Consider the following 25,441-nt stretch of genomic DNA (forward strand, 5'->3'; position numbering starts at 1 on the left):
TGCAGCAGCTTTGCTGACTACAGGTTTCCTACACATTATTTTCTGATAGATAAAAATTTCAGAAAAAAACAATCCTTTTTGTAATTCTTAAAACTTGATGTTTATTTTCCCTAAGGATATGTGTATAGCTTCCTTAGAAGTTTTCTTTGACAAATCAGTGAGGAAAAAAGCTGTTCTACTTTTCAAAAACAGCTGTTAAATAACAACAGTTAAGATCTGAGCCATTTTGGAGGTAAAAGTAGCAGGGGAAAGAGGCAAGTAAAGCTTATATTTTTCTACTAATCATATATATATATAGATAGATACAGATATATATCAGCTTTACATGAAACAAGTAAGAATATATCAGCTTTACATGAAACAAAAGGATGGTTCATGAAAATGTAAGTCCTGATTATACCAAGAATTACATAGCCAAAGATTTGCGGTTAAACATGTGTGAGAAGTGTTTAATTTTCTCATCATGGACCATACTACATTCAGAACAGAAGTGACATGGCAAAACCTATGCAATCTCATTCTAAAACACACTAGCAATGTATTCTAAGTATTATATTTTACACACTTAAATTTTCCCCAGACAATCTCAAGAAAACTAGTAATTCCTAGCAGCTTTCATCTAAAACTGGTGAACAAGCTTTTTAAAAAGACATGAACATAGATTTACAGCTTTAGAACTGTATGGCACAGAGTAAATTCCTTTGAGGAAAATTCCCCTTTATCCTAAAGTTTCAGGACACTACCAAGAGCCAAAGGACTTAAGCAGTTTGTACATTCACTGAAGAGTCTAATGTAATGATGGAAATGCATTCTCTCCCATCCAAAATAAAAGCTTTGCTTGTCATTAGACTTTGCTTGCTTTGGAGAGATTAATAAATTACTTTATAGTTACAAGGAAGACTACAGTTTTATGGGTATGGGAATGTTTTTTAAGGAAAAACATTTTCTTTCTGTTAAGTTTAATTTCCATGGCTGCACAGCCCTTCCAGACATGGAGTCATTCAGTTGCAAGCCACTGCAGCTCTGGCTCAGCAAACACAGATCAAACACAGAGGGCATCTATTGTTCATGAGGACAAGGGTGTGAACCTTGCCACTCTTTCTCTTCCCATAGCTCAGGGAGGACAAGAATGCTCTGGAAAGGAGCAGGAATGAGCTCCCTGCTCTGCCAGGGAATACACAGGAGACCTCCACGAGCTTCTGGGGGAGAGAGCAACACAAGTCCCAAATTCCTTATGAGCAGTATTGGGTTTACACACCCAACAGTGCCTTGCTAAAGGATCACAGACACTTCCAAGGCCAGTTTAACTGCACAGCCTCATCAGCCTGTGAGAGCTCTATCACAGTGAATTGCTGATGCTAATGTACAAGATTTTATTCTCATCTACAGATCTGAAGGAAGACTTAAAATTTATTTATTATATGAATACTTATGAGACTTATTAGTACATAATAAGTACCCATTAGTACCCATGGAGCCGGTGTTAGTTTCTTATTTCCGCATTAAGGGAAGCAAGGAAATGGAAAGTGACACAAATTAGTCATGTTGAATATTGATGGATTTGGGGTAGGAATATAAAGTAGTATTCAAAAGTATTTGCATATGCATGTAAATAAATAAATATTTTCATATAGGGTATTAGATAAAAGGATCCAAAATGAATTAGCTAATTAAATTTTTATACAGCTTATAAAATATTAACACCTCAGCAATATTTATGTAAATGCATTTTGTTAATATTTAATTCTATTATGTTCAAAAATTGAAAAATGAATTAGTTAGTAAAAATCTAATTTTTTTTCTTCTTTTTATCTTCCAACTTGGTGATATTCTGTTATTTTATGTTGCTTAATAATGCCTCTCACAGATACAACATACTGTGGATGCAGAAAATGTAGATTGTTTTAGAAATGTATTTAGTGGAATTGGAGAAGGAAAAAAAACACCATCAGTTTTTATAAGACATAAAATAAAACTCAACTGCTTAAAGACAGAAAATTATTAGCGAAGCTTTATTAGCAAAACAGTAGTGTAGTATCTTTCCCAAGACATCTGCTACTGACTGCTATTAGAGATATGACTTGGTATGAGACAAATAGTTCAGCTGAACCAACCGATGATGTTTCTCATAATTTTAGAAATATATGAATGTTCTTACACTCTTGTATTTTTATGGCCTTACAGAGAAATCCACAAGCATTACAACGGAACAGGCAATATAGCTCACAATGAAATTCTAGAAAAATTAAAGCCTCACTTTTTGGCCAAGCAGTTAAGCACATGCCTAATTTAAACATCATGAATAATTCAAGTCACTTAAAAAAACCCCTAAGTATTTAAATCACACATAATGCTCAAATGCTTTGCTGCAGCAGTCAGAAACCCAGAGGATGGTACAGAATTGCTCATACTCTGCCTAACTTTTCAGCTATAGGCTCTTCTCCAGTTTTATTATAAAGAGCTTCTGCATACATTTGATTCTGTCAGTGTCTTACGAGTTTGGATACACCTTTACATACTGACATCACCACTAATGCTTTGGAAAACTGAAGCAAATAATATCTCCAATGTTTTAATAAAGCTGGATCATTGAAGTCATTAAATGAGAATATGAAAGGCATCATTTTGGTTTAATATGGTTGAAATAGTCATTTTAAAGATGCCAGTGTTCGGCTGTTCATCTGGAAGATAGTACCTCATATGTAGCCTAATGAAAATGAAGTTTTACATTCAATATTTAATGAATGTGTGTTTGGAAGTAGGTGCTTCCACTTGAGACGAGAAATAAGCTACTGTAGCAAAATGCTCCCTTTTGTGTGTTACAAACCACACATTTTGCTGGCTCCATGAAAATGCATCATTGAATTATAAAATTATTTCCCTTCACATTACAAAATGGAATCAGAGTTATGGAGATGTGAAAAATTTATGTACCCAGAAAATACAGTAAAACAATGTCAGTGTGTTTCTATACTAGCATCTCAGTGGCAAAATACATTTTTCTCTCGTCATCTTATACACTGTCCTACATGGCAGTAACTTTGTTATCCTCATGTTGTCCTCTTATTGCAAAGGTTCCCATACCTTCCTGGTGATTTCTCATGGCCATCTCCTTGCAGCACTGACTCCTTCTTCACAGCACAGCCAACAAACTCCATCTCTCTCCAACCAGCTAACCCACTCTTTTGTAGCACTCATCCTTGTTGGACACAGCTGTGGCCCGTTAAGGGCAGGCCTGTTCCTAATCTTTGGTGATTAGTACAGCTGCAACTCCTCAGGTGTGAGACTGCCTTCTGCACTACCTTTATTTTCTTACATTCTATCCCTCCACATCCTCATAGGACAAAAAGGATATTTTGAAACACCTCCCTAGAAAAATCAGTTTGATCCTACTAATGATACCCCTTGGCAATTTATTAAACTTCCATCACCAGGTAAATCTTTAACACAGTAATTGAAAAATATATAGAATACCTTGATGGAGCCAACTGATGGCTCAGAACAGGGGCTGTAGATTGCTCCATCTTTCAGACCTACTCTTTAGAGACTTCTGCACACTCACAGTGCCACAAATAAACTCTGCTAGGAATGCTGCATTGCTCACAGAGAAATCTCAGCTGGCATAAGAGCTTTTGAGCAGCGGTGAACAGATCCAAACCAGGACTTGCATTACATAAAATTGCACTTCATGATTTTAACCAAGAAAACCGTAGGAGCACATCAGATTTTCAAAGCAACAACCACCTCTATATTGCAAAACACATCTGATTGGACTTAAATTGACTGCACCAACTGAGTAGATCAGCACAATGCAGGAAGACTTAGATTATACTCTAATGCTCTTGCTATTCTTAACTCCATAATCATGGCACCTCAGCTCAGGGAGTTTAACCAAAGCATTGGGACATCCTGGTAATGCTCACTCTTAATGAAATAGTCCATTTAAAGCTTTCAAAACATCTGCTTCTCACTCAAATAAGAGAAAAAGAAATACATTTGTAACCTCAAAGCAACCATCTTATGCTTCACATATTAAACTAAACACTGAAACAGTGAGGAGAGCCAGCTCTGTTTTGTGACAGGTGGCTTAATGGACAATCTCACTTAATGGGAAGACAATTTTCTACCCCACCAACTCATTTTTTGCAGTAATTTAGGACCCCTGAACCTATTTAATATCAATTGACATGAACAGTTTGCAATTTAATGTCAACTCAAAAATCAGATTTCCTGCTTGTGATAGTGGTTAATGTCAGGTACCACATGTCACACAGATACCTTTTTCAATCTTTCAGTAAAATATATGGCATCCATTTATGTTTTCATTCAAAGTTGTTTCAGTGAAGGACTGTAAAATAATACCTTCAAAAAACAGGATTGAGAAAAGCACTATGTAGTGATAATGCCTTCATAACCACCCCTATGGCCTGGGAACAAACAGGCAATTACTAATCTTGCACAGTATAAAAAATAATCCCATAACATTTTGGAATTCACTTCAGATTAAGGGGAAAAAAATTGCAATTTCCCTCAACTTACTATAAAAAGAAACAACTTGTAACTACACAAGTATTCTGACAAGAACAACTGCAAAACCTTGGGAGATAAAAGATCTTAGACAAAAGACATTTTTGAAGATTTTGTTGAATTTTCTAAAGGCTAATAAGACTTCTCATAACAGCACTTCAAAAATATCAGAATTATGCTAGTGTTAGTAATATGAGAAGTGAGAAGCCACATGTGAGAAGTGACTTTGTTCAGAAGGCCTTCCCAAAAAACACAGGGTCTTCCTCTAACGATCAATAAGGACTTAGAAGAGACATGGACAGCATTAAGAACATGGTTGTCCTGTTCACTACTAACACAAAATTATTTCCCCATAATTTAAGGTTCTAATGCTTGAAAGGGTGGTCAAGGACATGGTATAATCTTTCTAGGGTTTGACCTCTCATTCTAAAGCTGTGGATAATGTACTGAGAGCCACATTGTCAAAAAAACCTCTTTAGGTGCCATGAGATGAAGTCCAAGTTATCCAAGTGGAATAAACTTATTCAAGGTTTTGGTTTTAATGTTTGGGGGATTGTCCACTATTTTTTGCTTAAAATATGGATGCAAAGATGTAAAAACTCATTCTGTAGAGCAACATACTCTACACATATTTTTAAATCAGGAAGTGAGCATCACTTCATGTAAATATGGAAATCAGGTGTTGGCTTTGAACTTTCTGGAGAAATAAACACAATAGGGATATAAAGGATCTTTTAATCAATATATTTAGGGGAAATGTACAGAGATACACAACATCCAGTGAGAGAACAGAGAGATATCCACAGGAAATTGAGTTTAATGTGAGCAAAGCTCAATAATCACCTAAAAATGTAGCACAGACCTCTTCCCCAGCAAATTTAGTTGTTTTGTAACCACAACCACATGGGAAGAATCTGATCTACTCAAATATAACAGAAATTGCCATCAACTGACATCAACTTCTCAAGTGACTGGTATCTGCTTACCTGAAACTGTAGAACTGCAGAGGTTTTTAATATGATGAAACATTCAGAGATAATCAGAGATAATTAAATGAATTCTGTACTGCTTCATTCATAAACTGCAAAATTTTATGCTATGATCTGCATTCAAAAACTCATTCTCTCTTTAGTTCTACACTGAAAACATCACATTGCCATGAATGCTACAAGAATGGGAATAGCAGGATTTTTATAAACTGTTTAGGCACTGAAAGGGAAAAGTAATGATTTGTCCACTTACAATCTGTGTATCTTTAAAGGACTCAGTCACCAAAAAGCAGAAAAACATGGCATTTATGTGAATTTCAGTCACTTCCTACAGAAAAAAGGAGACTTTAAAAAAATACCCAATTACATCTTTAATGCTTACTGGCACATGTGTGTGCATACACCCAGACGTGTTACAAAACTCCATTTAAAAACAAATCAACCCAAAAAATAAGGGGGAAAAAAAAAGTTTGGTTCATTATGGATGACTTTTTAAAGGAGGCCCAGAAAAGCATCAATACTTACTATCACACTTTGAAACAAAAACAAGCTCTTTCAAAACTGTAAAACTAAGAACAAAGCCAACATTATCTTTAATAAAAACTAAGTACTACATAAAAAGTTTCAGAAAAAGTTTTGCAATTCCAGTATCCTCACAACAGGAAGTAAAAAAAAACCCTTTCATTTTCAGAAGTAATTTGTAAAAAATCATTAATCCCTGGTGGAACTGTACACAGAAACCCTTAAACTGCTGATTTTTTACTCCTGATGAAGAGAGGACCCCATAGTGGTTTAAATGGAGTTCATCATTATTTTAAACAGTATTTTTAAAAAATGACCTGCATGGCACTGTATGTTCAGCCACACTTTAGGAACAAATAAAAATAACTGTGTTCAATGGACTGTAAGGGGTTCTCAGATGATCATTTGGAACCCCATCCTCTAAAGCCTAAAGGGTAATATACTGTTTTAAACCCTTGCAACACCATGTTGCATATCTCTCCTTAAAACTACCTTCATATCTCTCTAGGTACTTATCACACTATAATCTATATATGTACAAAAAATGCCCTGTCTATTAAACTATAAAACTCTACACTGCTGCTAATGCTCTAATTGTCTCTGCCTGAAAAAGAAATGCCCTTTTTTTTTTTTGGACAATGAAATTGAGGTTTACCAAAGTAACGAAGAGAATAATTTAGTTCTGTTAGGATAAGCTCTCTTTGGATGACCAATAAAAGTAAGAGACACCAAACATTCTTTCTTCTGTTCTTGGTAAATCTCCTGCAAACAAGGTAGACTTAAATACATATCTAACTCCATTATTTCATCACCAGGAGATTCTGCAGCAACAGCAGCGTTTTCTTCTCACAATAACAAAATTCATATCGTGTGTAACCTTTTGGTAACTCCTTTTTCAAGGCTAACATAATTCTGCTTTGGTAAAATCCTCTTTTTTTTTTTTTCCCCCCCCAGAACAAATGCAATACTCCTTTAAGCTGATGCTAGTGCCTAAACCCCTCTCAAAGACATTTGCTACCTATGCTTCATTAAAGCTTAGACATGTTTTAATGCATTTCTGATTCCTCTTGTGGGCAAAAAAAATTACAGGATTCACAGCAGTTGAAGTGAAAAGAACAGTAACGATCACCTCCAACAGCTGACCTTGTGAACAGAGATTTTCTATAGCATTCTAGCACATGAGTTTTTCAAAACTTCCCTGACAGGGAACCATTCTGGTTGATTTTGAGATTGCACTCTTGAGGCTCTGATTGTGTCCTTCAGCTACTATAAACCAGAAAAGTCTCAGAAAACAAAAATAATTACTAAACTTTCCAAGTTATTCTCGTTTTCTTTGTTTTTATCACATGAAGTCTGTCAAAAACTTGCTATTTTACTTTAAAAATATTAAATTTCAACTTTCTATCAAGATTAGGCTGTGTGGGTGTGCATGTGGGATAGCATATGGTACTGTCAACTCTTTCCTTTCTTCATTTCCATCCTGGTGTTAAAAATAACACCTTGTTCTTTTTGGTTATTTAATTAAGGAGGTCACACCATAAATCATGAAAGGAGGCAGTCAACTTTGTTAACACTGGCCTTCCTCACGCTTTTCTATTTCCAATGCAGTGCACAAATCATCTTTAAAAAAGGCACAACCTGATCTAATCAATGCCAAGGTAAGTTGCCAACAATCTTTACATGTGAAGTGCTACATTAATATAGCTGTCCACCAAAAGCATGTTAAGGAAATGAACCATTCTATCATTCTCTTACAAAATGGATATTTACAACTTTCTCCTCTAGGCTTAAAATGACAGAACTTGATGTAAAGCAGCACGGCCCATCAGCACATCATGTAGCTACATTTACACATGCCCACTAAAGGCCTAGCCCTTATTGGCAAATAAATCACCATGAGCAGAAATTAGAGCTTTTTTTCCTTTTATTTCACATTGAAGTCTTGCAGAAAAAAATTCTAAGTCACAAAATACATCTTTTTTTTAATGGCTTAATTGTGCTTATAGTAGACAAGATCTCACTTTGAATTTGTTTTGCTGATTTGTTTTTGGGTTTTTTTTCAGGACTTTTTACCTCTGCTAAACAACATATGTGAGTATTAATGCAAACAAAGACAGTTGTCAGAAATTAAGCCTCCACATGAGAGCTTTCATGGCATGATTTAAGGCACTTCCCAGCCTTGTGTAACAAACAGAAAACTTCTACTGTGGGCTGGCACAAGTGAATGAGAAAAAGGCTGAATTATCACTTCAGTTATTACTCCAGTGGGATAAGAGATTACCTGGTTGTAACCCTAAGACATGAACAGGATGCCACCAACATATTTGTGCATTTACATTCAAGGCAGACACAACAGGGAACCAAGCCCAGCGTACATGTTGATGCATGGCTGACAGCTAGGATTAATAAACACGTAAATAAAATTCTGCTTTTAACAGAAAACAACCATGCATAAGCCTGCCCATGCAAATCTCTCACAATAATTAAATATGAAAAACCAAAGCAGATGTTTCACACATAAAGGAAGGATAGCTACTTTCACTTATTTTAGCATAAAACCAGATGAGCTGTGAAAGATGTCTCCTTGTATGTGATTATTCTCAATAGCATTAATTAATCATAACTATAAAATTCTACTCCCATGCCTTCTGAAAAATATAGTACTATTTATAGTACAATTCAGGAGCTACTTCACCCAATGCCCACTGGGAGACTAGTAACATTACTGGGCTCTGGAATATTCTATGTTTTATTTATTCACATCATTCCATACAGGTACAAGGAGTCCAGCACCACAAAACACAAAGAGGGATACTAATGATTATTAGAGCTCTACTAAAATGAAAGTGAAAACCATTATGAAATGTCAAGTAACAGAGTTTGACACTTCTCTAACACTCTTCACCAATAAACATCTCTAATTCTTCAGCCTGATGTAATTACTAAGAAAGCTGATCAAGAACCACTAAGGCATTCACAGAGCTAAACTCCTGTAGCCTGTAAATGTGAGGCCAGTAAGATCCCTTTAAAGATGCTGTCCCATAGGTTTGATGTATGGTGCAATACAGCTGTGAAGAGATGATCAGCAAACTAAATGAGCAAACCTCTGTCAACATTTTATGTTGACATTTTCAGTGCACACTAGTGTAAGTAGACATAAAAGCCTGAAAAGCATTCCAGAAGTCACCTCACACAAACCCCTCCTCTTGTGTAGCAGCAGGTACCTAGGGAGCAGTTGTCCATGGAGAGGTGAATAGATTCCTCACTCTTCTAACAAACTTATTTGTCTTGATGAAGTCTATTAGCCTGGGATGTCCTTACTATTAATTATATTATACCAAGTCAGAAAATAATTAAACTACAAACTATTCTGTGCAAAAGGAGGAGACAAAGAAATTAGAACAGCAGCACATAACCATAAAAAAAATTTCTTTTTGAGCAGTGCTTGCATGCCTATCTATGCATACTGAATAAAATGGCAAAAATAAAAGCTATGGCAACAAATTTTACAAGCTGTCTTGGACAAAGTTGCGGAAAAAGAAAATGAAGTCTGTTCTGAAAAGTCATCTATATGCCTTCAATAACTTATCTGAAAAAGAAAGAGTAATTATGGAGTAATTGTATCCTATTCTTACTGAGACAAAGCACAGTAATATCTAGTTGGTGCTCCTGGTGCTCATCTGATACACAGTTCCATGCAGTATCAAATTCTGAGCTGTAATCACCCATATCCACTTGTATTCCATCATTTCATCTATTTTAGCTTTATACTGCCCTTGACAAGAAAAACATTTTCCCACACTTTTTTTTTTCTTTAAAGTCCAATTACTAAAAATATATCTTAGTTCCCTAAAGATAGATCCCATTTAAGTGTAGTTTCTCAGGCATTCCTAAGCATTCAGTTTAACAGAGGCAATGCTGGTTTCTCAGCTCTATGGAGTATCTTCTACTGAGACACTGATCATTATCCCAAATTCCAGTGGCCATGTAGAGAATTTATGTTAATATGGAATACTTCATGGGGTACTTTGAACCAGGATGTAGGACTAGGGCACCCTCTAAGGTCCTTCTCTCCTAAATTACCCATCATCTTAAGTTATCTGCTTAGGTTCTACTGAAAAAAACCCCAAACAAACAAAACAAAACACCTGCCTGTATCAATAACTCTCTGACAACAAGGTCACTGCTAGGCCTTTGCTGTTTCTAATACTTCTCATGCCAAATTCTACATATTGCTTATCAGAACAGCCTTCCATGAAGTTAGGGCCTTCATATGTATGGAAGGTTTTATAATTCCTGAATAACAAATTTTTAAAATTATCAAAATTATTTTTAAAAAGAAAAACAAAGCTGAAATGGAAGTAAGATAAAAATTCTACAGGCCTGTTTAATTACTGATTCTAAGAATTTTCCAAGTCATAACCTTGTTTTTGTCACACTTTTAGGGTTCCTTCTATGCTGACAAATAGGCATGCACACAACATGAAGCTTCCTGATTCCCTTCAGGTTAAGAACAACTGCTCTTCCCACTTAATTGTCACCTTACAGTTTAAGCAGTAGTTTTCTCACTCTCTCTCTCCCCCTCAATCTGCTTACATGATACCTGGTTTTCTGCAGAATAAAGTATGTGAAAAAAGCTCTCTGCCTGGACACTAATTTTGCTGGCGAAGTAGAACAGTCCATCAATTTTTAAGTTCAAGTCAAGACAAACAGATACACATTCTTAACTGTGATTTGACAAATAAAGACAAAATAGTACTAGAGAAGATGTCTTAAGCTACTTGTGGTTCATCAGCTTTTTCTCTACAGCCTCATCACCCCAGTGGTTCTGAATTGGAGGGACAAAAGAAAGCAAATACCTTTGTCCCTTAAATACTGAATTCCATGTTGATAAATCGAAGAAGATGCAATGACTACCGAAAAATTGCAGAAAATGGTCAAAGCTTTCTTAATCACACTGGCTAAATGAAGATCCTTTGCACAGCAATTTCTATTTATTTGCACAGCAATTTTCAAATCATGCCTCCATTTGCAGTGTTCTTAGAAGGTATATATTCAGGGGCAATTCAAAAATCCTGTCCTCTCTCTACCATCCTTCCACTCAGAGCCCATCACCCTGCTCTTGAAAGCAGTATGATAAACACACAGTTCAGCTAAAAAACTAGAACAAGTTGCTCAGCTAAAAAATTAGAACAAGTTGTTCAGCTGCTTTAGATCATCCTTTAATTGCACCACTTTTTATTTTTCCAGCCTATTAACCTGAGCTCCACTGCAAGCAGACAGGTGCAAGTTTACACAGTTTATCTTTATTCCTTCTCATCACCATACTACCAGCACAATAGCTCCACTTGTTTTTTCTAAAGTCATAATAATACAGCATCCTATTTCTCAACCAGCATAGCTGAGTGCAACCCTCATTTGTAAGCTGAAACACAAATATCACACTTGGAGAAAGCCTGGTTTTATAAATCCCTATGTTAATAATCGGTGAATTCTGATAAATACCATAGCCTGCAAACTCTATTATTCTTCTGGCAAATCACAAGAGCTCCCTTTGAGAAAAACAATATCATCTGTAAGTCAAATTGGGAAGTGTAAGATAAATGTCTTCCATTATTACCAGAAAACACTAAAATACGTTAAGTACATTTCAAACATACTGAATTATTCATGAAGAGCAGCTCTGGAAAAAAACTCACCAATCAAGCCAAAAAAAGATATATTTTCACTCTATATTCTGAAGTCAACAAAGAATATTAAGAAACAGTTCATTACTTTTATTTTCCTAGCTATACAGACCAATCTAATGAAAAAATAGTCAGAATTGAGTACTGAGTACACAGACAAACCAAATAAATGTACAAGTGAGATTAGGCTGACTTAATATTAACCAGTACCTTATTTTCTCCTTGTAATTTAACTGTAATATGTGGCTAAAAGTCAGTAAGATTGCTTTTTTATTTGATTTTTGATAATGACCATAAACTAATCAAGATACAAAGGAATATAAAATGTTTTTTCATCAAAATATCAGAGGAGACAAAATAGGAAACAAGATTTCTCGAGCAATAATTTTTGGAAACAGCTCAGAAAGTAGAAGTAGATATTTGCAAGCTAGCTCTCTGCTAGGACACCGCTCAGGCTTTTGTACATAGTCTTGTATCACACTTTTGTATCCATGATATCCCATGTGGGAGGTTTTACTACCACTTGGCATGAATGCATTACAACTCTTGAGTCATCTCCCTCCTCCCTTCAGGGCAGTGAAGGACATTTGTTCAGCCCACTGCCTCTTTTACCAAACACCCAGCCTAAGTACAGGGTAATCAGCAGGCAATTTCTGAAAGATTAGGTACAGAACCCATTCCCTTCTTGTTGCACTGGGATACTGACAAAATCTCACCAGAACCAGAAATGTTACAGCTGTGCAGCACCACAAAGGCTTAAGCGTGAAAAAAGACTCCACCCAAAAACCAGAAGTGGGCATCAATAGGTTTCTGGATAAAGAATTGATAAAACATGCACAGGACATTAAAAGATGTGCAGACTGTGTGTGGCTTCTATAGAAAGAGGGAAACAGTATTTCAAAAGATGAAGAAAGATGCAGGAGAGGGAAACAGTATTTCAAAAGATGAAGAAAGATGCAGGAAATCAGAACAGCAGAAGAAAGAATCCAAGGGAAGCATTAAAGACCTGGATGGAAGAAAGAGGCTTGACACTGTGACCAAAACCTACCTCTGGTTGTAAGCTTGCTATTCTGATTTTAAAAAAAGAAAGAAAAGAAAAAGGAAAAAGGAAAAAAAGAAAAAAGGAAAGAAAAGGCATTTATCTAACATCTCTGAAATAAATGGCCACTTCAGCAGTTCTCCAGTCCCAGCATCAGTCCCTCCCATCCTAGGCTAATTACAGAGACATGAAAGGGCATGCACTATAATGATGACCTACTCAAATCTAGAAGATCAGTAGTACTTTATTCTATTTAATTCACTTCTCCAAACCATAGGAAACAGCTATGGCAAAGGGTATTTTTGCTCTCCAAAAACTGGAAGGGGCAACTTTCCCAATTTCAGAGCTATAACCTCATGTAGACAAACTAGGTATGAATCAGAACTTCTCTATGGAAGTTCTACTAAAACTCCACATACACATTCCAGCTCTAAACAGAACTTAAAATCACTAAAAAATATGTTTCAAAGAAGGCAGAGGACCTGAGAAAGTGTTTGAGTATCCTTTGAACCATGCAATATTCATGATGCCAAAGTACAGAAGGTATCTTCCGTGAGAAAGTGCTCAGTCTTGGAAACAGAATTTGAAACGGAGTCTTTGTTGAATCTCTTAAATCTTGTGCATTTCAAATATAACAAATGGAAATAGAGTAATGGATCAACAAAAATTTACAAAACTTGGAGAGGATCTACACAGCCAGTCTCTGAGAAGCAATATTACTGAGATGTAAGAAATACTTTCATGTAACTAATTTCTTGTTAGTTTACTCTTTTAGGAAAGGACTAAGGACTAACTGATACTGCAGTTCAGCTTTTTGGTGTCTTAAGAACAGTTTCTCAGCCCTAACATCACAGTATTTGCAATTTTTTTTCTTCCTAAAAATTCTCATGTGTGAACAACAATGTGTTATTTACAGACAAAAATATTTGATGTCTAAATTCTGGAATATACTCAGAGTGAGTGAAAAAATATTCACTGAGGATGAACATTACATTACACCCTTCAGTAAAAAACTTCACTTGCATACAAAGAAAAATTATACCTTGGTATTAAAGCACAGATGATTCTTAATTTGTGATGGTTGCTATAACAATGTGTATTTAGGGACTTTTCTGTGAATTATGCTCAGCTATGGCAAAGAAAACTGGACAAGGCACTAAACTAAGATTGAAGGGAGAAAAGAGAAACCAAGCAAAACAAGATTTTTCCATCAGATCCTTAACAAACTGCACAGACAGATATCCCCACATCACGAAGAGCAAAGTATTTCCCCAATCAGAAAATGAATTATTGGAAGAAACAACACGAACATTTGATTCATTATACACTGCAGTGCAGAGCTGAGGATAATGCATTTATTAATCTGAAAGTCATCCATATCAGATGATTACATAAAAATGTATCACACACATGCCTTTAGCAATATACTGAAAGTGTTAAGTCATAGAAATTAAACTGCTGATCATCAGAAGCAAAACAAGCTTCCCAGCACACCTGTATTTGTTTTTAAGCAACATTACTTTTCTCTGTTCTCTTATAAACACACAGAGGCAATAATGTTTCCTTAGTATTTCATAAAATATGGAAATATTTCATTATTTTCATTATTAATTTTCATCATTACTATTTCATTAGATGATACTGACAGCAGTCATTTTCATGCCAGCTCAGACTTGAGTATTTCTTCGAGAATTTATCTAATACCACAAACTTACAATCAAGCAACAATGAATTTCAGTACTTTTTAGCCAACTTTCATCCTACAAAGGAAAACATCTACAAAGATGAACTGCAACAAACAGTCTTCCTTGCCTGCACATGCCCAAGATGCCATTTCCATTTGTCATAAAATTCACCTGTTGTCAGCTATCTTTAGATCTTCACTTGAGTAAAAATCAGTTTAAAAAATTAAGTTAAAAAAAGGAAAGGTGACATTGAGACATACATTTTGCCCTACAGATAGATCAAATAGCAAAGTTTTCCTAGATTTTGGCCTAAGGCCAGAATTGCCTGCTTATACTAGAAGGCGCATCAGTAAAACATTGGACATCTCATGAAGGCAGCAGTCTACAAGTGACACTCCTGCCAAAGACAAGCACACACAGTGCATTATTATTGAAGCAGGGCAAGCCTCAGCACTGTGTCTCAAGGGAGACTTTGGACCAATTTGGTATTTCATGTCTGTTCATTCTATAGTGTTATTTTTATGAAATACTCCAGAGCAGAGCCTCAGTGAGACCAGGAATACACTCTGTGCTCATAACATATTTTTTATCTATGCCAAACACCATGATATGACAATGTTTTGAAGTAGGAACTTAAACTCATATGCAGAATCACTTCTACAAGTGCCCAGGAATATTAAAGATCCTATCTGACTGGCAGCTTTTCATCAAGGGACTGGTGTAGACAAGGAGTTGGAGCCTAATCCCCATTGTGGGCTATAGGATATTGCCATTTTCACACTTCATGTCTGTCTTGTGGAACTGATTCAGAGAGTAATTACTGCTCAGATAAGCCTCTTCTGGAATATGTGCAATTAATTCTCCTGCAAAAAAGGGGGAAGATGCCTGACACTTTAATAATGTTTAAGTACACCTAATCTATTTCTTTTCTACTCCTAATTTTTCCTAAACATGGTGAAGAATGAGGATTTGAAACTACTTACAAATGCTAGTTCTTATGAAAATTATACATGGGTCTGTAATACCCTCTCATAAAAACAGCCAACATGAAACAATATTGCAAACCAACGGAATGTAAAGCAAATGGGTAATCAATGTAAAGTGTAATTTAGATTTCTTTTCCCAAAAATAAGGACTACTGCCCTTTTCAAATGGGAACTATCTAATTTCTTTAAAATTTCAAGGACAACTGTTTTTAAAATGTAGACAGTAACCTGGACTAATGAAAATGTCTCCTTTTCACAACAATTCAAAAAATTATTCCCCCCCATGCATTCATGACATTGTTATCTGAATCTCATTCTTTGCCTGTCAAAACAAGTTGTAATGTTAAGACTGTAAAATTCAAGGGATCTGTACTGGCATAACTACATTTTGAAGTGATTTTTACACTTAACCTAAGTGTCTTTCATAAACAGCTCATCAGCAGGATTCAAATGCATCTAAGGTTTTCTGTTACACTTCAAAGCTGAGTAACAAGTACTCATCCTCACCATACTTCAAAAATTGAGCAATTGGCTAATTGCCCATTATTGAAATCAAAGTACATAAAACAGCTAAGCTTGCCATCACTCTTGCCCTCCAGGAATACAGTGTATTTAGGATACAGCAAATAAACAAACAAATACAAAAAATTCATTCCTCGCCAAAACCATCATCCACCAACCCCCTCCCCAAATACCACAGCACAAGTCCCATGCCCTCTCAAATCATTCAACCTACATTTTGGGCAGGGAGGTAGAGCTTATTTGTGATTGGAAAGGATGAGAAAAAAGTTTAAAAAATAAAAATAGAGCAGTTTTGTTTTGTTGAGCTAACTCCAGAGTATAGCCCAAGAGCAGTAACTTCTGCAGCTTGAGGTAAAACCCACTTAGGTGGCACTGTACCTTGTTATTCCGTAAATGTAGAAAATCTAACATTTGATAAAGAGCAACCTCCATGGCAGAAAAATATTCCCAACAGCTGGGCTGTAAGGGGGATTAATTTCCTGACCTAACTTTGCCTCAACTCCACTCAGAATTGACTCCAACTGCCTCACTACATTTTTCATTTAGGTGGCAGTACACACGACTTGAGTCACACAGGGAATCAAGGTTGAAAGGATAATGGTGTTAACTCTCATTTTTCAGCATGAATGTTGCCGTACCAATGACAGCAATAGAATAAATGTTACTGTAAACAGCAGTCAGTTATTTTTGCCAATATAGCATGAAAATATTTTCTGCTTAAAGTCACTCTGAGTGCACACACTGCAGCGGAAAAAGATCGATTTGGGAAAATATATGGAAAGATGCAGTTGCAGGCAGACCTGGGTATGAGACAGCTGAGGTTTTAAATACCTTCATGCCCAAAAAAAACTAAGATGTTTATTTATTTCAGTTATTTTAGGGGAAAAAAGAACAGAAAAGAAAAGAAAAGAAGAGCACATTCCCTGCAGAATGGATATGCTTAACTCGATTCCCCGGATAATATTTTCACAAATGAGTACAGCTTTGAGAGAAGTGGTGATTTGAAGCCAAATTTTCAATTCCTGCTGAGGTTTACCATTTCCAGGTATCTTTAGAGCAGGTTTGGGTACCTGACATTTCTGAAGCAAGCATTTTTCAGGAGATAATGGAAGCATGGAGGAATTAATTCCACTTCCCTACCTCCTATCTTTATTTCTCTAATAATCATTAAAAAAGAGAACAAAAAAAAAAATCTGCAATAGACTATGTTCTTCTTTGTTTATTAGGAGGCAGGTGATGGCTCCTTGTATTTTATCCTTTCTACCTGGGTATTGCAGCTGAGCATCTAAACCCCTATTTCTCTAGTATTTAGCTTTTCCCCCCTTAAAAAGCTATTTAACAATTCTAAGTTCTGAAGCTTCAGCAGCTCACACTCCATTGACATTTTCCTCAGCTCAGCTCCTTCATAATACATTCAAATGAGGTAGGAATGCTTTTTTAAAAGTATTTAAAATTTAAGAAAAAAAAAATCAGAGGAGAAAACTACTAGAAAAGTCTAGCAAATCTAGAGGAAAGCAAGAACCAAAAGCTCCCACACAGCCAAAATTACCTTAAGTTCACTTTGGGTTAGTTGAAGAGTTTTGCAGTAAAACCAGCTAAACAAGGGTTTTACATATACATGCAAACATTCAACTTGAATGCTGCAAGTACAGATTTTAATGTACTTCCTAAAAAACCACAAAACTGACTCCTACTCAAATACGCTTTTATGTGCTATTTCTGAATTAGCATCAGGATGACATGCTTTCAAGACAGGCAAGTTGCATTTAAAAATTTTGTATTTCCATATTCAGAGTGACAAATGGAACATGGGCTGCCCCAAGACACAAGAACAAAAGCTTTAGTTTTCTATGAAGTGCTATGTCTGTAATAAATTGCAGCTATGTGAAAATATGTGCAGTTTCATTAGCCACAAATGACTGCTCTTAACTTTTCTAAACATTCACTTTCCAAATGTTTACAGTCTCACAAACACATAAGTAAATGCAGCATTTGCAGAATATTAAAGCATGTTTCACATCAATTTTTGGTGAGTTTTATGCAAGCTAGGAAAACATTATCAGAATTTCCTGGCAATCATTACAGATTTAATTAATTTTTATCAGCTCTGAAAGACAGCTTACTTTCCCTCAAGAGTACATTGAAAAAAGTTTCTAAGAGCATCTCACACTATCAGGAGCCAACTTCAAGTGCCATGGTGGCAGGACCCAGGACAGCTCCAGAAAAAGGACACTGAATGTGCAGTATTGCAGGAGATGCAGTAGAGATTTAAAAAGCACACCTATGACTGCACTTAGGCAACTCAAAACAACAAAAACAACACACCAAAAAAACCCAAAAAACAACCAAACAAAAAAACCAACCCAAAACCACACCACAAAAAACTTCTTTTCCTGTGGTGTTTGCACTCGTTTTTTTCTAGGTTTCATAAACTAAAATAGTTTCTGTCATGTTCACCTCCCCAACCTGGCTTTAGTCAGTTCAATTAGGAGTAAATCAGATGTACTGAGTCCTTTCAAAGGTTAATTTCAAACAACTAAACCTGGTCTCAAGAATCTCACCTGCACTCCCCTTATAAGTCTTAGAGTGTCAAAACTGAAATCAATTAATAATGGATTAAATCCATGATACTTTCAATAATCTAGAAATCCTTATTTCAAGGCCCTGGGAGGTTGTACTTTTTGTCTATTATGACAGTTCCCTGGAGGTCTTTTTTTCATCAAATGATGTATACACAGATGAATTTTGACAACAGTTCACAGCAAGTGAGCTACGGCTCCCTGTATCAATACTGGGTAATTTTCCACTGACAGAATGGTCCACCAGTTACATAGCATATGTTCTGAACTAGACTGATATAAAATTAATGCTCCAGGACAGTGGAGAAGTTTGATGCACCTTATGTCCCATTTTTTCATTTAATTTTAGATAATAATTACACAATACATCATTTCTTAATGTAGCCAAACATAAAACAAAGAATATTGATGATGTGTATTTATTTTGCAGATGTAAATATAGCAAATAAATCTTTCACTCTTGGGCAGGATTACATTTTTCCCATGCAATTTGAAACTCAAGTTATTTGGCATAAAAGTGTACTTCTGCTTTTAGTGAGTATAAAAAAAAAAGGCATAATAGCTAGACCTGAATTAATTCTGTTCAAGTTCTGAGCTAGGCACGAGAGACAAAAGACAGAAAGGCACAAAAATCCCCTGAGGTAGATCAGCAAATTAAGATCTAATTAGGGAAACAATCCTTTGTCCCAAAGGGTGATTAAACAAAATCTTAGGTGCCCACACAGCTGCAGCTTTCATGGAAGGAAATGTGCTGAATGTCCTCCTGAAGGTGGTGCCCTACAGGATTTCCCTGCAGTGAGAGAGGAGGTGGAAACTCCCTCTGGTTTATTTGCAAATACTGAAGATATCCATGTTTTAACCACATTCCATCAAAAAAGGAATCTTAAAACTCTGTTGCCACAGCCTTAGCAAAAGAATAAAACGCATTTTCACGTCTTTACTATTTTGTAATAGCTGAATCATGTATTTTGCTTCAGTCACTGAATGTACTTTGTCAATCCTAAAAGCAGTAGTAGCCGAGCATTAGTAGCTCATATGCTAAGTAAAGGTTCAGCAAGTGTAAGAATATGTATTACCTTATGCAAAGACATCTATTATGGAGAAAAAAAGCAGCTCATGGGAGAAATACTGGCAATTTATCAGGCATGTGCATGGCCCTTCAAGATTCTGGCATATGCGTACAGTGCTGTGCTTATCTGCTTCTGATCAGACAACTGTCAACACAATGTCTTGAAAGAAACTTTTACAAGCAGGGAACCTGCACAGTAGCCTCTTCAGAGGCTGACAAGTCCCTAGAAAAGTACAGTCAGTGTTATCAGTGTTTATCTGAATGATTAACATAGCCTTAGGCTAGTAATTCTGTAGCAGGTGTGAAATTGTGTTTCTTTATTATCTGGTCTTGGAGTGATATTATCAGGGAAATGAACCCAAAAACACCCAGAAAAACCCCCCACTGCTTCTCCTACTTACCAGCTCCTCACGAAGCTGGGCTATGAGCTCTTCTCTCTCCTTCAGCTGCAGCTTCAGCACTGAGCATTCATCTTTTATTCCATCCTAGAAAAACATCAAAAGAAATGTTATAATAGGCTTAACGCTTCTACTTTTCTCATGACAAGAAAAGGCTGTTTCACATAGTGTGAGATAATTACATTCAAATAATGAAACTCCATTTTTCTTTGTCATGTGTGGTATTTTCAATAACATTTCCTAAGTTGCTGCATAAAGAAATTAATGTATCCAAAAACATTGCATAGAAATTTGAATGGCTCCCTGCACAGAAGTCCATTTCATTGTTTTCTGAATCTTTCAACTCTTTTCACTGAAGATCCTATCAGGTCATTCCTTTTCATTTGAGAAACAGCTATGAAATGTTGTAATTTTAATCATACAAAACAACATTAGAGAAGTATCAATTTAGAGCATTATTGCAGAGCTCTTGATCTTGGAGAGATGAAAAAGAAAGCACAACAGACATGCACAGGAAAAGGAAAGCACACTCCCCATCCATACATCTTTTGTCCCACATCAGTTAAAAGAGGAGCAGTTCTGGTATTAAGTGAGGGAGGAAAGAAGATAGTTACCACTTAGTGAATAATTTTTGCAACTGAATCTGACCTGCCTGAAAGTGACCCTAATAGCTAAAACTGTACCCAAACCCATGTCCAGGAGGCAGGCTGCAAGCAGTCCCCAGGAAATCTCATGAGTTCATGTAACTCTCAACACCATATCTGAAGAAGAAATATCAAGTTCTGTGTTGCTCTGATAAACATCCCAGAGGAGAAATTCAAATTAATAGATTGAACTGTTGAAAAGTAAAAACTTAGTAAACTAACCAGCCAATTAGCTGGTTATGCAACTGTAACAGAACAACTCTATTTTTACATTCTTCAAGCATGGAAACACTTAATGGAAACATGGGAAGTTCACTAATTTGGAATACTATTATTGAAAGGAAAAAAACAAAAAACCAAACCAAAAAATCCAAACAAAAAAACCAACCAAACAAAAACACCCCAGAAAACCACCAGCCATATGACAAGAAAACTTTTGGCAACCTGGTGGTATATTCACAATGTTTGTTCTGAAAAAAAAAAAAAATTGGACCTCTAGTTACCAGCTAATAGCAGTATAAGAGTGCAGAAATTATTTATATTGTGTTGAGTTCAGAGGTTCTAAAGGTCATAACCAGTGTGATAAACTTGCACTTTGCCACTACTAATGTGTTTGGAAATCCAAATCAACACAGAAATACAGGACAAAAAAAGTAGCATGATCCCATTTTCCTCACATAAAAGATAATAATTATATCCTTTCAAAATAATTTCATTGCTCATCATCTGCTCTAACAGAATTGGAAGATGAAACAAGACACATACACATCAATATTCTAAATATTTAAAATAACAGCAAGAGAAAGCGTTACACCATTTCCAGCTGCTTGCACACTACTTCAGTACTACTATATATCTTCTGAAAGATCCAAATTTATAAAAAAGCCAGAACTAAAACAATCTCTGCTAGGGAAAAATTCGTGGAAGTTTTCTTTATTATATGCTATTGAAGCATTTTACTATCTACTGGCAGATTCATGTTTAGGCACATTAGCTGAAAATAAAATTTTAGCGCATCCCAGAATATGGCCCACAGCACTGGCTATGATATTGGTAGGCATTAAACATTACTGTTAGCAAAAATATCTGCTTCTAAAAAGTATGGTTTTAAGTATCAGCAACAATTATTTTATAAAAGCAAGGTCTTTATTTAACAAAATGGTTTTAAAACAATAGGGCATCAGCTATGGTACCTCAAATTTGTTACCTTGTTCTGAATTCTTACTGTCAGTGCAGTTTTACACTGTTCCTACCCTCTGAATTTCTCTTTTTAACTTAGAATAAAATAGTACAACACACAGTTGAAAAAGAAAAACGTAAGAGTTCCATAGCCAAGACAATTACAAAAATAACTTCTGGAAGGCATGCACAAGGAGGCCTGTAACATCATGCCTCAACCACAGCAGGAAAGATTTCTGCAATGAGCTTTGGCACTAGGTTTATCTAAGAGGTAAAGCCGAACTCCCTTGGACTAGTGAGAGCTTGAAGAAAGATTCTGCCTCAGAGAGCTTCCAAAGGCTTAAAACCCACAGTGCACCTCTCCCGGCAAAAAGCAGTGGAGCTGTTGTGGATCCCACAGTGGGCCCAGCTGGATCTTCCTCACGCAAGCAAGGAGTGGACTCCTCCTGCTCAGGCACTTAACTGCCACATTCCTTGCAACAATTGTCTCATAAAATTTAGACCATAACTACCCTTAAAGCTTGGAGAAGAGCATGGAGGGCTAAGGTCTTTGCATTGTCTCATTTCAGCAAAACACTGATTAACCCTTCCAGTGGGACACAGTGCTTGGAAATCAGTGCCCCACATTATCAACTCCTGCACAGGCCATTGCAGCCTTGTTAGAGAGAACTCTGCAATTTCTGCGATGCTTGAGACTCTCAGGTTTGGACTCCGCAATGATTTTGGCGGAGGGAGAGTTAATTTTCTTCACAGCAGCTTTAATGGCACTACAGGTTAGATTTGGTTTGGAAGCAGTGTTGATAATACAGATGTTATTTTGTTTTTGCCAAGCAGCACTCACACGGCATCAAGGTCTTTTCTGCTTCTTGTATTGTCACTGCAGTGAGAAGAGGGGGGTGGCACAAAGGAGTTGGGAGGGGACACAGCCAAGACAGCCAACTGATCCAAGGACTATTCCATCAAATGTGGCATTGTGCTGGGTATACAAAGCAAGGGAAAGGAAGAGGAAGGAATGATGGCGCTCATCTTCCCAAGTCACCACTACACACGTCAGAACCCTGCTTTCCTGGAGCAGCAGACAGCTGTTGTTGAATGCAGAGTAGAATTAGGATGTTATAATCTCATTTTGCTGCACAGTATCTGCAGAGGCATCAATCTTCCTTCAAATGCAAGAGCGTGAATAAAAGAAAGAAAACACATTGTCAAGCAGTTGACTGCAAAAAGGTTTGGGCAATTTCAGCGTCCCAGACACCTGTCTGAATGTAGCACTAACAGAATAAAAAATATTGTGGAAAAAAACTGTTGTCAAAACACTGAATATAGTTCCTCCAGAAAGTAACTATTGAAAGCTGTGGAAGAGAAGAGGCTCGGAAAATCCTTTTCTCATGCAAGAATCAAACTATTTCAGGGAAGGATTGCATGAATGATATTAAAGTAATTGCATGTTAAGGAAAGGTGTGCAGGGCAGCAAAAACTGGGGGAATGCTGTGCTTTTCATTAGTCTGTGGGTAAACAGCAATATATATCTGATGGTGTGAATTCAGGAATGGATCATCTCTACTCCTTAGGGGTCTGAAATGCTCCATTATCTGCTGAGAAACTATAATACAGGGCAAAGCTGCTGTGGAAAGACCAAAAAACTTTTTGAGATAAGCTTCTCAAGGTAAATGAGAAATAGTAGATACAGTCTGATGGGGATACAGAGTACAAAAAAAAAACCCAAAAAAAACCAACAAAAAAAAAAGCCCAAACCCAAACCTCCCAAAACCCCAGTATTGCCTCCTAATGAATTGCCACAGTAACAGATATTAAAGAAGAAGTAAGTTGAAAAGGATGGCCTGCTTTTAGGAGAGCATGCACTCAGTGTATTCTAAATCCACACTAAATCTTACTAACCTGGAAAAAAAACCGTTTATCTCATAACATAGGGCTTTCTAAATGCACTTTGAATACTCTGGGACTGTGAGAGTCAGCCTCTTAGCTACCTCCACATTCCAGCAGACACCTGACTGATGTATTCCTGTGTTTAGAAAAATAAGCTAAATTATAAGTGTGGGCATGATCACATTTACAAAATATGTCTCCCACTTTTTTCAGCCCTTACAATATTTGTAGAGTGTAAAGAACAGACTGTCACATAAGTAAATTTAATTTCAGAAGCCAATTAAAATCAATAAAATGTCCACAGATATAATAGTCTGCTGGGTGACATTTACTTTTTCTATTTACTAATACCCTTAGCCACTTTTTATTCCTTCTCTTTCTGCAAAATGAGTTTATGCCAATATTTTATCAAGGCTACTAGTCCAGTAAGAACAAGAATGCTATGAAATTATCAGTCCAAATAATGCAATCTAAGCTCTAGGCATGTTTTCATAAGATACCTGTACCACTGCAGCTTTGCATACCTGTGCCCTGCACCACAGGGCCCTTTTGCAGAGCTTAATAAATTATATATACTACATATTACATTGTCTTTATTATTATCATTGTTTTTATGAATGCTGTTCATTATTTTACTATGAAAAAAAGGATGAGAATTCCACTCTCAGTTGTAGTAAGGATGTCCACGACTCTGGAAATGCTTGATAAAAAGTCAATTAACACCTCATTGTTAAAGAAAACTGTTAGCATAATCCGTAAACAGTACACCTTCAAACTACTTTTTTTATTAAATTCAGATAATAAAAAAAATTTTTTCAGACTAAATTCCAAGTGCATTTCATAAAAATGTAAAAGTAGCTGTATGCAAAAAGATATCTATCATTTTCTTCACTTATTTCCTGTGATACTTAGAAAAAATCCATGATTTAGGTGCAAGTTCATTATCGATCCCCTGTTATTACTACATACATTTATGGTTAGAATATTCTTCAAATTATCACCTTTTTACTTATTTTCAGTTGCTAGCTATGACAGCAATTGCTGTATCTCAGTGCCAGTATTTTCCTATTTCAGTTTAATTCTGCTCATGTGGGAAAACACTAAACATAGTACCAAATCTGTTTCTCCTCAGATCAGGTCACAAGATGAAAAACTGTGCTGTGTGTGAAGACAGCTGCAGGAGGTTATGCATAAGTGCCAAAAAGAATAATCATTTTAAACTTGAAAACTTACTTTATACCTCTTCACAATTTGGAGCACAGAGGCATATTGTGCTTACAGTAATCAAAGTGCTATAAACAGAACTAACCAAGTATTCTGGGAGATAAATTTACTGCTTTTCCTCTGATACTAAACAGAATATGTTTCTAAAGAAACACCATAACATTAGAATATGATGAAACTCATTTGATAAATGTGCTGAATTTCAGATGCTAAATGGATTGTTTACCAACTTAGGGCACCGCAAAAATCAACAATTACTTAGGATATAGTGTCTTAAGAAAATAATCCAGGAACAAACAAAACTAAAAAATTTAAAACTGAGTATCAGGTCCAGAAAGGTACACTAATATCACAACAGTTGAAACTTCCTCTCAGTTATGCAGCAGATCTACATAGAAAAACTCATAAATTTCTGGATAACTGCCTGGAACATTCAGAAAAAACACAAGGTTTAATATGGACACTATTAGTATTTTTCTGTGAACAGCATATAGGTCTAGATAGGGA

At 36.1% G+C, this 25,441-nt stretch overlaps 1 protein-coding gene across 2 annotated transcripts in view; it reads right to left on the reverse strand.

Moving 5' to 3' along the window:
* Positions 1–25,441, reverse strand: part of CCSER1 (coiled-coil serine rich protein 1) — a 603,805-nt gene that overhangs the window by 249,627 nt on the left and 328,737 nt on the right. For both annotated transcript variants that reach the window (XM_054294825.1, XM_054294832.1), the window contains exon 8: positions 20,007–20,090. In XM_054294825.1, the coding sequence (XP_054150800.1) occupies positions 20,007–20,090 (84 nt within the window). The remainder of the gene's footprint in view (positions 1–20,006; positions 20,091–25,441) is intronic.

The sequence above is a fragment of the Melozone crissalis genome, unplaced genomic scaffold, assembly GCF_028551555.1.
Source record: "Melozone crissalis strain CALT ecotype California unplaced genomic scaffold, PUWL_Pcris_2 ptg000006l_1, whole genome shotgun sequence".
Lineage (NCBI taxonomy): Eukaryota > Metazoa > Chordata > Aves > Passeriformes > Passerellidae > Melozone > Melozone crissalis.